Source organism: Thermobia domestica, chromosome 9 (assembly GCF_964235325.1).
Source record: "Thermobia domestica chromosome 9, izTheDome1.hap1.1, whole genome shotgun sequence".
Taxonomy (NCBI): Eukaryota; Metazoa; Arthropoda; class Insecta; order Zygentoma; family Lepismatidae; genus Thermobia; species Thermobia domestica.
The window spans coordinates 215313073-215326412 of NC_137462.1; the positions used below are offsets into that span (position 1 = coordinate 215313073).

The window sequence follows — 13340 nt, forward strand, 5'->3', positions numbered from 1 at the left end:
CTTGTATAACTCTAAAACGCCTGGGCAAATTTCCCAAACTTGGTATACATATGACTTACAATTTGGAAACAAACACTTTGAATAATAGATACCTTAGCACCTTTAAGCAGATGTGAAGTGGGTGGCATATCAAAATAATCAAAATGACCGATATTGGTGTCGAATTCATAGTAGTTTTCGAGATCACTGAGATTAATAGTGAGATTCTCGGTGCCTTACCAACCAAATCATTAAATTGATTGGATTAATTGCCCCTTTCAGCAGCAAGGCTATGTTAGACGTGGATCTATAGTTAGACGTAGAATCCAAATCACATGAGTTCCCAGCAGAAATCAAACCCAGATCACATGCGCCATAGGCGCGTGCGCTAACCATGTAGCCACGAGAGAGTTCCGAAAACTTTTAGAGAATGTTACATTAGCGAGCGAGCTGTTCAGAGAATGTTCAGATAGCGAGTATGGCCAATGCGTAATTTTGATTTGAATGTCAGAAGGTTCCTTAACGAAATCTTCACAAACCGTTAGATTGGAAGGATGAGCCGTGCCTTTAGTATTCGCCCGACTTTACATAGTTAGGTTTCTTTATGAGGGAGGATGGTTAAACGTTCCATGTTTGAATCCCATATAGTAATTGCCAAGAAACTTATTGCCCGTATTATTGCATCTAGAGTAATATTTTCAGAAACAACAGACGTATTTGGCCGTACCAAACAAAATCTGATTCATCAATATCACTTGTGTAACGAGGTTAATGGTAGACATATTCCAACTTCCCTAAAACATTTCTATTTAAACATCTCTTGTATAGACCAGCAACTATATGTACTACCGGTTACTGTGCATATACAATGCATTTGCTAGACCCTTCACTCCTTATGAGTGTGTTATCATTCTTCTTGTAACATATGTTCCGAATTGTTGCTAACATTAACAACCTATGTAAGGTATTCCTTATACTTCATTATCTCTTCCGTCCTGTCCGATTGTGGAACACAGAGTTCCTTGAGTTCTTTCGTTTTCTTGATTGTGTTTGTGATCTTCCACCAGTACGGATTTTTGTATGAATGAGGAGATTCTACACATATCCTGTAGATTCAAACTATCTTTATAGCATACTCGTAACCCTTCTCATCCTTTGGGAACTCCTTTGTTTGCTCATAATACAATATGATCTTTGCTCTTTCGACAGTGTATGTTATTTTCCTTTAAGGTTCGCTTGTCACTGTACTTCTATGAATTGTTTTGTTATTTTTTGCCAAAAAATCACAGTTTATATTTTTGGACACCTAACTCAAGTATAGGTATTTTTGTTTTTATGTTAATAGACATATTTATTTATATTCATGTGTAGAAACACTTCGCAAACGCTATAAACAATCTTTGGAAACATTTATATGCAAAATATACAAGTTGATTCAATAGTCTGGATAAATCCATGTAAGTTGAAAATGACCATAGGGATGGAATGAAATAGTAAGTAAATTGTTTCAATTCTGCCGGTCTTAGACACTTTTGTCTGCTGGGAGTGCAAAGATTTATGCAAGCAGTAACTATCAGCTGATCTATTCAGGAGAACCATGGAGTTAGTACTCATTGACTAATAGGGGAGATTTATGTATCTTAAACCACCACCATTTAACTTTTTTTTAACATTCTAGGTCAAAAGATTTCCCATGTGTTGACCCTGAAGCAATTTCATTGTCTCAGAAATAGTTGCAAAATTCGCATGATTGATTCTTACACAATCCGTAATGAATGACAATAAGTAAACCTTCTTTGTTGTACTGATTCTAGAAAGAATGGTACATTTGTTGCGAAGTAGATTTATTTAAGTACAATTTTATAAACACTATTTACTGTCTATTTTCCTCGATTCCCATTACTGGATATCATCAAGAAGTTGCATTACTGAAATGTCGTTACAGGATAAGAATCAAGTCAATGTGATTATTCTTCGAAAAATAGAATTGTTATAAACATACATATTGTAATGATTATTGGAGGCACGATGCTCTAGTAGTGCTATGGGTCCGTAGTTCGATCACAAAGCATGTAAGTTTGTAATGGATAACATCGTATGCGTTGTTTTCTCGATATTCTTCCGTTTATTCCAACATTCTCACTCCACCAAGTCTTCCGTAATAATTCGCCTCCTTTAGCAATCGTGATACGTTGAATTAAAGATATATTCTTATGACACCTAGATGTGCTACAAACTGATGGCTTATAGCTGGAAAACCAAAGAAAATTTACTTTACGCTATTTATAACTTCTGCATTCAGTAATGAGAACAACTGTTCACTTCTAAAATATTTCCACTTGTAAGACTTTCAACGACGTAGTTACTGAAATCTTGACGAATTCTATTATTTCTTCAAAATAAACAAATAAAAGTGTGAGACCCATTGTGTAAAATATAAGAGTGAATTACATGTATATTCATAATTTGAGGCGTAGCGTCTTTTAAAAACTGTGAACACGCGCTTTTTTAAGATGATAATTTATTTTTTTCTTTCGTTTTATTCTCTCCTTATCTTCGATCAATTTTGACATCCTCAGTTTGAAATTGAAGTGGAAAAAATACTATGATTTAAATAAAAATTAGATCTGACCAAAGCAAATACTTATTATTACTAACCTCTATTACAGCTTTGGCAATGATCTATCAAAATTGCAATACAGATTAGTAATAATAAGTGGTTGCTTTAGTCGGATTGCATTGTTAATTAAATTGTTCGTAGTTCCAAAGTTGGAATGAGGAGCATACTATAATATGTGCCTAATTGTTAAACTTTTCATATATTTAAAACAAAAGTATAAATAGTACTTAGGGACTACTATGTTTATTTATATTTTTCAGGATACGAGGAAGGATTGTTATGAAGCAAAATTGCATGTGAAAGAAGTTGATCCGTCCGACTCTCGTAGTTACTACCTAGCTGTTGAAAATGAAAAGGGTACTGATAGGCATGCGATCCACTTAGCAGTCAGAGGTAAGTACTAATTAAGATTTTATCATTCGCAAGAAGAACTTCGAACTTGAGATTCATCCTCATTCTTACGCAAACCGAAGTCAGCAGCGCAAGTTTCTAAGACTTTACCGACTAAGAGAGGTCCAATTATTCTCACAACTACACATTTTAAAAATTATAAAGTTGTATTTCTACACTCATTTACCTTGATATCAACCCTCGTCACTAAAGTCCTGCCAATTTTGTATTAAGAGAAACTCCCTTAAAATAGTAAAATAGATCACTCACATCATAGCTACTTTATCTTTACTCTTCTAACTAATTAATTAGAATTGTGGACCTTGTTGCGGGAAACGTGCGTTAAATTTCAGGAGGGAACATATGTAGTTTTGTGTCCTAAGATAATGTGCAACTGTAGATATATAGCTTTAGTTCTGGAAAGTGGCATCGAATTACAAGAAAATGAATTCATAATTTATGGAACAAATTATGTAGATATGATAAGAACTAACAAATTAAGTGTAATTATTAATGCTTTTTGAGTAATAATAATTTTATTTTCTAAAAACAAAATGGTAACATTCAGTATTCCTATACAAATCGGATAATATTTCGATAAATACAATATGAATATACAGTAAGTATAAACAGAAGTGCAAATTCTAGTTTGATCTTGAGGCGGACGATTCCAAGGAATCAAGATGGGAGTAGCAAGGAACCAGAATTCACATTTAAATGATGTCACAAATTTTAATACCATTAAGTAATTAAATAGATATCACGAAGACAAATGTACAATGTAGCAAACGATTATGGAAATTAATATACATTGACATCTTCCAAGAATGCCTTAAGTAACAATTAAAAGACCTAAAACCTAATGCTGTCTAGTGTCAGTCAAAAACTAATTCTCCTCACAGAAGAACACGGTGTTGATTGTTGTATAATTACTTTGTTTAAAGGTAAGATATATATAATGTGGCTGCGCAACTAGTTTTAAAAATATAGTTTAGGATAGCGTCAGTTTGTATGTGGAGTTATACATTGTAACCAATTCATTTATATAAATAACAAAAAAAAAAAAAAACTAAAACAAAGTATGTTGCGTGGAAATTGCAATCAACTTCCGTCATGTTTCAATGTATATCTGTTTTGGAGATAGAAATAATAGAAATTATTTTATACGATCAAAGACGAGCAATTTAATCATTAAAGCTTTCTGTTTTGCAAATAGTCATGTTTGGGCTTTGCAAATAGTTAATTATGACTAGCAAAGGAACCACATTCAAACAGACCCTTTAGTTATAAAAAAGAATTAATTTCTCTCTCTCTCTCTCTCTCTCTCTCTCTCTCGATATATATATATATATATATATATATATATATATATATATATATATATATATATATATATATATATATATATATTAATAGTTTGTTTTTAAATATTAAAAAATACAGACTGCTTCTATACTTTCCTTGTTTATAAAAATATATAAAAATATTCATCCAGGATTTGCAATTTTGCACTACAAAATTAAAAACGCTATTGTTAATCTGCTGTGATTTTTGTTTTTAATCGCTAAGAACCTTGATTTGTTTTTAAATATCATTCACACTTTATAATTATTTTGTGCTAAGACCATTTACTTATATAGTAAGTTTGGATGATTCCAGACAGTCGCTGAATCCGGACATCCTAAGCTTACGATAATACTGTTCTTCGCATGTGTAATGTGGAGACTTGTTGTGATGCCTATTTGAAGCACCTTACCTTCCTACAGTTCAGTGCTGAGTAGGAAGTGCAAAGAGTGTAATACGTAGTTTCGACGGTTGGGGAAAGAAGAAGAAACAGGAAAGTTCATGCACGTTTGTTGACCTGATGTAACTTTCTAGTGGAGTATGTTAAGGTTTTACACAGAAGTGGTTGTCAGCAAATGGTTGTGTAAGACATATATCGAAGCGAAGACCCTGCTTTACTCGTTGCATGTTGGAATAATTCTATTACTTTGCGAGTGCCTGATCAACGCGTGTACAAGTTTACAGTGCTCAAAACGGGCGAATCTGGACGTTTAGGGAAGGGTGAATTCGGACACGTTTATTATGTTAATCTGAATCCGGACAATGTGATTAATGAACTAAGAGCATTCAGAACACTCTCTCGATTTTCACGTTTACGATTGTGAAATAGAGATCTACTAAGGCCCTACGTGAGGTTTATTGCTTATATCTAGCGTCTATTCATTTTTGCCATAAATGGACTCCGAGGAACTATGAGATAAAGTTATAAAATTATCTTAGGATCTACCAACACAACTAAATTATAAAATGCTAATCATAAGGTGCTCAGAAATTCTACATTACTGAATGGCTACATCATCTGGTATATTCCCTTTTGATCCGCAACGAGTTCGGGAACATGAATTTCTTTTGTCGAATAACCATATCCGCCAGTAGCAGGAAACAGTTCCTCTTCTGTGTCATCAGACTCATCCTCAAACACGTCTCAATCACCTTCAGAGTCCTCAGTTAAACAGTTCATATCTTTTCCTGCTGTTGCTTCTTTCAAACCCACATTCCAAAGTCCAGGTGTTGCTAAAAGATTAAGTGTCACGAATTGCACTTTGTTTCAAACTGACTCCTCAAACACAATCAAAGGTATGGATGAAAACAACTGTGGATTTTGTGGGAATAATTATTATGCACCACCATCAAGCAAATACGGTTCTTGGGTGTCCTGTACTGTAAGACCTGGTTTCATGAAAGATGTGTGGGAGGTGATAAGGAACTGTATTTTATCTGTGGATGAGTTGTCTGAATTATAACTAGTGTTTCACGAAACTGGAAGACGACATTAACGCAAATAATAATAATTACTGTTATCAACCCTGGTTAGGTTTACTGTTAGCAACCCTAAACTATTTTGGACTGTAATTAAATCTCGATCGAAATCTCCTAGCATGCCAGCAACAGTTCATGTCGAGAATATTGAAGCCAGTGATGGTCAAAGACCCGACCTTTTTAATAACTACTTCTGTAAAACATTTACCGCCCTTCTCCTACAACCCGTCTCCCCCTCTCCGCCCCATCCGAACTAACACCTTATCAGACCTCCCTACCACCCCGGGTGAGGTTTTGATTCTCTTGTAGTCGCTTTCTCCACATAGATCTCTTGGGCCCGACAACATTGGCTCTATCTTAGCAAAACTGCTTCAGCTATTTAAATTCTTCAGAGAAGGATATTATCCCACCAGCTGGAAACTAGCTCACGTGACCCCAATCTATAAACCAGGACTTAAAGATCAAGTATCCTTCTATAGGCCAATATCTTTCCTTTCTGTAATATGTATTATCTGCGAAAAAGAATCAAAAACAGGCTTCTCAAATCCACATCGCCTTACCTTCACACTTCTCAGCACGGCTTTCTACCGAAAAGCTCAAGTCTCACAAACTTAAATACTCTTCTTTCCTGTGCAGTTCAATATATAAATAACAATACTCAATTAGATGTCATTTATTTTGATCTCACCAAGGCCTTTGATTCTGTCAGTCGCATTCTTCTTCTCCACAAGCTTTCCAATAGATTTAATGTACATGGCAAATTTCTCTCTCTAATCACCAACTATCTGAAGGGCCGTAAACAGAAAGTTGTTCTTTCAGGGGGGACTTCTAACTCCCAACCTGTGATCTCTGGGGTGCCTCAGGGAAGCGTACTAAGGCTCCTGCTATTTGTCCTGTATATGGACGATCTCTGCTCTCACTTATCAGTTAATCGTACTGACCTTTGCTTTTTGCTGACGATTGCAAATTATATAGAGAAATATCATGTTTCCATGACACAATTGCCCTACAGGAAGGCATAAATTATCTTGTACACTGGTGTGAAATGTGGCAATTGAAACTTAACAGTTAGAAATGTGACAGTATTACAATTACTCTGAAAAAGTCTCCTTTTCCCTCCAAATACCATATTAACGATTTCCGTATAACACATTCTGCCAGTCATAATGATCTTGGTGCCATCTTTGATTCGAAATTCTCGTTCTCTGACCACATCTCCTCAATAGTTAAGAAATCAATGCGTATGCTGGGGCTTCTTTACTGATTCACTGAACTACGTACTGTGGCATTATTAACAACACACTATAAAACTCTAATAGCACCCAAGATCGAATACTTCTCTCCCATATGGGCCATGGCCGCAGCTACACATCTCTCTAGACTTGAGTCTGTTCTCAATTTCTTTATTGCAATAGCACGTTTTCGTGTTCCCGCACTTCGAGTATTACCCAAGGAGGAAATTTTGCGATATATCCAGACGCCGGATTTGAAGTTTCTTCAAAAGATAGTTAATGGGAACCTAAGATCAGAATTCCTAATTCGACAACTATTCTTACGTGTTCCTTCCCGCAAAACCCGGAATACCCACCTATTCCATCTTGCCCGCCCTCGGTTGACAATTATACAGAGGTCTCTTTTTCACCGAGTACCGAACTGTTATAATAATCTAACTAGTGAGGTGGACATTTTTTTTTCGAGCTACCCGGTGTTTGAAAGAGCAATAAGAGGCATGCTGGCCAAATAATATTACTTGTGCACTCTTTGTTGATATTATTGATGTTACTGTTGTTGTTATTTATTTTTATTGTTTTTTATCCTTTTTCTTTTTTTTCCTGCTTGTTAACATTTCCCTATGTAAAATGCCACAATTATGCTGTATCTGGGAATTTGTTCAATAAATATAAATATAATAACAAACGCTAGTCTCAGTGCATACATATTATATATTTTACTAATAATCTAGTTTTACCAGCAAAATATACTAGTACAATGTAGTACTAATGGAAACAAATGTGATTGCTGTGTTTAATGATTAAGCACTATAGTGGTAGTAACACTACTGTGCACTTAGCTTACAGTTTCAACAGTAATTAGTATAGAAATTGCTATGTTGGTAATTTGTATGTATTTATCATGTATTTGTTGTATTTATATTCTGTACTTATCATGTTAGAATGTTAGAGGAGCAAGATAGTAAGCTAAAATTTACCTATCATGTATATATCTTCCTTCAAAGTTCAGTGCCCGGAATCGCCAACCAACTGTCCGGATTCACCCTTCCAAATTTGCAAATCAAAGATTTTGTCAAAATTATTTTTAATTTCTTAACATGCCATTTCAGGAAAACTATTTCAGACGTACATGTATACCAACATAATATGAAATAATATGATGAAGTATTGGATATTTTCGTTTAGCGGGGTAGTAGTAAAAGAAACAAACATCAGAACTGTCCGGATTCATCCAAACTTACCCTATATATAATACATCCTTATTTCATCCATTTTCAGAAAAAGAGAATAGGAAACATTAGTGTTTTCTGCTTATGTTATCTATAGCAAATAAACTCTTAGTATGAATAGCTGGGGCGAATATCAAGTTTGCGGGAAGTATAAAATAAGCCTCGCACTCTCCCTACAATAAGTTTCCAAATTTCACACTAACTCAAATAATACGTATTTATTCCTCAATAACATTCCAGTATGACGTTAAAGATGGCAGATCAAGTCTAAGCATAAGAAAAGAAAATTTAGCACAAAGTATTTCTGAATATAGTATTAACCAGTAATAACTTCAGGGGTGTTCCGTGACGGAAATTACCTCCAGACGTATGGCATTTGTCACCCAGAGCATATCTTCGATCATGTGGAAGGTGGTTTATCAATTATTTTCACAATATTACTTTAACTCTCTTTGTATTGAAATTTCCGAGGAGGATGATTCCTGAAATCATCATTAGGATTAACCCTAGGAAACCCAAAGGGGGTTCCTTGAACCCACGAAGTAGCTTTAATTAAAAAAAATATATCAACAAAATATTATCAATCAGTTGTTCCTTTTTAGCTGTTTGTTAGTTGTGATTCCTTAAAGAATTTTCCATAGTGATATAAAAATAGTTCATAAATGGTTTAGGAAATAGGATAGTGAGTCCAAGTAGCCTCTTACCTTGGGATCTCCTGGAACCATTTTATTGCAATATCATAAGAAGTGTAAATTAATTAGAAGAATAATCTGTGGCCAGAATGTCAAAGATAATTTTATCTTACATGTCTCCGAATTAAATAAAATATGAATTAGGCTATACTGGCCAACAAGGTAACAATTTTGTACTATCAGCAGGAGATAAGTCTGTTTTGTGAACCATAGTAATTGACAATGAATACCGTGGCTTCCTGTAAAGAAAATTAATCAAATATTATGTGTTTTATGTGCGAGAGGGAATGTGCGCTTATGGTCTAAGAAAATTTAAAATAATTCTTATACTTTTAATTATATAAAAATATTACTGAGTGGGCTTGAGGATCCTCCTCTTTGGGATGACCTGTAACCTAAATTAATTTGAGGTTACTAGGGTTAATTAGTGTAGTTACAGTGGAGTCCCAATTATCCGAGTTTCGATTAACCAAGGTTCCGTGTTATCCGAGCTTAATTCAAACAAATAAAAAGTTTTAAAAACTAATCAGGTTACTACGATAAGCAGCCTACAGGTTTTTGTTGCTGCAACAAAACAAACAAAGCTGGCGTGAAGTTAACGACTCCGCCCGACTTTGCCGCAATTAAGCGAGCGAGCTTTCATTGCTGCATGTCTTGAGTTTCAGTTTGAGAAGACAGTGTTCTACATCGAATAGCAAGACGACACGGTATCAGCTGACATTATGATGTTGCTATGTCCGTGCAGTATAGCTGCCAAGAACGAGATAGCTTAATGAAACAGAAGATTATGAAATACTTTTTTTTTTAAATAAAAACAATATATGGTAAACAGTACCTTGTTTCTGTTGTGTTTTGTATTGTGTTTTACTTATGTGCTTATCATTATCAAAGTACATTTTATTTACTGTATTATGGCTATTTCCTTATGTACTGTACTGTATGTCTAATAAAAATAATAAACACAGTAATAACAAATAATCTAATAAAGGGAAATAATCAATAAACAGCAATAATAAATTCTGTACAAAATTTTCTATGTATCCATTCGTGTTAACCGAACTTTTGCTTTTTCAAGTTAGATCCGATCCACATTAACTCGGATAATCGTGACTTCACTGTACTTAACATAACATGAATCTTACAGACATAAAGTTGAAAAAGACATCCGAACAGAACACAATTGTTTGCTTGAGAGGAACAACACCAGAAGGATCTTAAACTTTCTTGCACAATTCAGTTTGACCATTGTTTTCTTAATATAAGATACAAATTTTGTGCGCCGGTCTTTCGATACCTGCCGTCACCAGAGAAAAAATAAAGTTATAAAATCATATTTTTTAAAATCATATTTTTTCTTGTTAATTGTTAATTTTTGCTGCAAACTAAAGGGTAACAAGATATTGTAATCACTTATAAAGGATGTAGACACTAATGGAATAAACGATATTCTTGACACATAGACACACTCTGCCCCTGAAACTTGTGAGACAATAATTTAGTGATTCTTGTCAGGTATTTAAAATTCGAGAAAAACGCGTTGAAATATTGATAATGAAAAATCAATTCTATCATTAGTTAGAAGGGCATTGCCACCTCTCATTAGAATATAATGAAATTGATAACCAAAGATCTTAGAATGTTAATTTGATTCTACTGGTAAAATTATCTATGAATTAAATTATGCTATATTGACGAATATAAATGCCTAATCAGTAGTCGTGATTGATGACATCACAAACGTAAATTAAATATTTATATTATGTACATAGAATTATGAGTGTGATTATTGTTGTTACTTAATGATAAGAGCACTTGATAGATAACATTTGATCATCAGTCATATCTTGAGCACCCTCAGGAGTCAAACGTCATTATCCTTCGTTAGTTTCAACGTGAAACTCAATCCTCGAATCCTAATGTAACTGTAAGCCATTAGTTGATTCAAAATATGCATGTGTCGAGAATTTGCATGGAAGATTAGGAGATAGACGACCATGGATCATTCTATCCTTCCTGGGTTCAAAAACAAACGGTACAAAATTTAAGTATATGAAATATGTTACTTTATTTATCGTGTGTAATATCTATAATTACGTATATGTAGTACTGAAAGTTATTCAAAAGTAACACATTAGTACATCCTCATATAAGCCTAATCACTAGTATAACTTAACATTAACAATTCACAGTATTATGATGAAGAAATAATCACAAATTGATAAAACGTCATGTATTATTATTATTATTTGATTATAACAAACACCAGGTTCGTTTTCTGTTACACGCTTGCTCAAATCTTGTACTTAATTCAGTATTATTGATCTGAAATAAAGTTTTCGCGTATGTTCTCCATGTGAATAATAATAATAATAATAATAATAATAATAATAATAATAATAATAATAATAATAATAATAGACTGCGTCATGATATTTATAATATTGTTTTTTGATAATATTGTTACAATGTTGTCCTCTGTTCTTCTGTTACTTTGAATACTGAAATATACAAAACCAAGTCCAAAATGGGAGCTTAAAGATATTTTATTTTATTTTGAAGCTGTATATGTAGTATATTTAGTACATTTTGTAAAGAAATTATTTTGATCTTTTATTAAAAAGTCCTCACCTAAAACTAAATTCATGAAGTTAGAGGTTTGTGCTTACTTTATTATTATATATCTTACGTTAGAGTAGTTATTATTTCATGTTTGTAATATCATGTGTAAAGAGTGAAGCTGTCCTCGAAACCTGTAGCATCACTATATATTTAAATATTATTTATTACCTTTTTTCACCAAGCGCATTAAATCTGTATACATCTTTGTTATTTAATATTCATTTAACATTCGTCTGTTTTACTTTCAAAAGTTTAATTCAAACAAAATACTCTCTATTCTAATCATTAAACTTTTGTGTTCTTTATAATGCCATCGAAAACTATGCTTCTTAAAAAGTCACCTAAAAGAAATTGAATATATATTACAATTCTTGCAATATATATTCATTTAGATCTTTGGTGCTGTATTATTGAAAAGATTCCTTTCATGTGGTAACGCAGGAAACTACAAAAGCTACTTTTTTTAAAATAATATCTTCCCCTTTTTATTATTTACTCCTTTAAGCTTCGATTCCTTTGTTGAAATATAACAGATAAAACAAGGCATGTCTCTAAGTCTGTCTTTGTCTATGAATAAGCATTCAAACAAGGAAGCCTTCTCTTTCTCTGTCTCTTCGCTCCGTTTGTAATTCTGATGGAATTAGTTTCATTGCCACGTGTGCAAAATTCAATTTCTCTCTTTCTCCTCAAACTCATTCCCCTCTTTTTTTTAAAAAAAAGAGAAAAAAACTTTTATTTTTAACGAAATGAGAAGCCTGTCTCCACCTTCAGTAATTGAATTGTGTATGGGGAGATATCTCCTATTCACCCAGAGGATTATAGGCACGTACATTGAAATATGTCCTCTGCTTAAATTTAAGATGGAAGGTATACTATATCCATCTCCATTCTATTAATGTATTCTTCCGTTACTTCGTACTATTTCAACGTACTAAATACATTTCGGCTTATGTATTTGCTCGGTTACTTAAAAATTAATTACTGCCGTATCAGTGTAGTTCAGTTACGATGATGTTAGTTATATAGAATTAACTTGAAATTTTAATTTCTTTACATTGCTGGTATAATCATCACTTTTACATAAGTTGTCCAATAATTAATACCTAGCTACTTAGTTGTTAGAGTAACGTCCAATAACAAACGACCATAAAGAGTCTAGTCGTTTCACTTCATTCCACAAATGACTCTAGAATAATAGTTGTGGCTACTACCCTAAGTTTAAAGTGTCAGTTGAACAACCAATCAAATTACAAATTAAATTTTCATTGGTTTCCTTACTCTAAAAAGTTTTCAATTTTCACTGAGTGAAAAATTTTCAAACTAAATTTTTTCACTGAATGCATGAATTTTGAAACTATAAAGATATCCAAGAAAGTTCTGCCGCTTTTTGTGGAGGTCTGTGTTTAATTAGCAATCACGCCGTGAATTGAATGTAAATGGAGATAAGGCGAAGGTCAGTTGTTGGTGTCGATATATTCACCATACTGAACCATTGTAGCAGTTCAGTTACCCCGTGAACTTGCGTAATTATAGAGTAAACGTGAAACCTCCATAGAACGTCATAAGGGCATGTATGCTGTACGAGTTCAAACTAGGATCAAATGCCCCTGCAGCAGGGCGCAAGATATGACAGGCCCTTGGTGAGGGTGCCGCGACTACGGGGAAAATACAGCGGTGGTTTAACAAGTTTAAGGACGGTGGCGAAACACTCGAAGATGCAACACGTGCCGGAAGATGAATACATGTACAAAATGAA

At 33.6% G+C, this 13340-nt stretch overlaps 1 protein-coding gene across 1 annotated transcript in view; it reads left to right on the top strand.

Annotated features, from left to right (window-relative positions):
• The window catches only part of LOC145661145 (irregular chiasm C-roughest protein), a 944967-nt gene that overhangs the window by 793486 nt on the left and 138141 nt on the right, over positions 1–13340 (top strand). The window contains exon 9 of the mRNA XM_081726593.1: positions 2860–2992. Within this exon, the coding sequence (XP_081582719.1) occupies positions 2860–2992 (133 nt within the window). The remainder of the gene's footprint in view (positions 1–2859; positions 2993–13340) is intronic.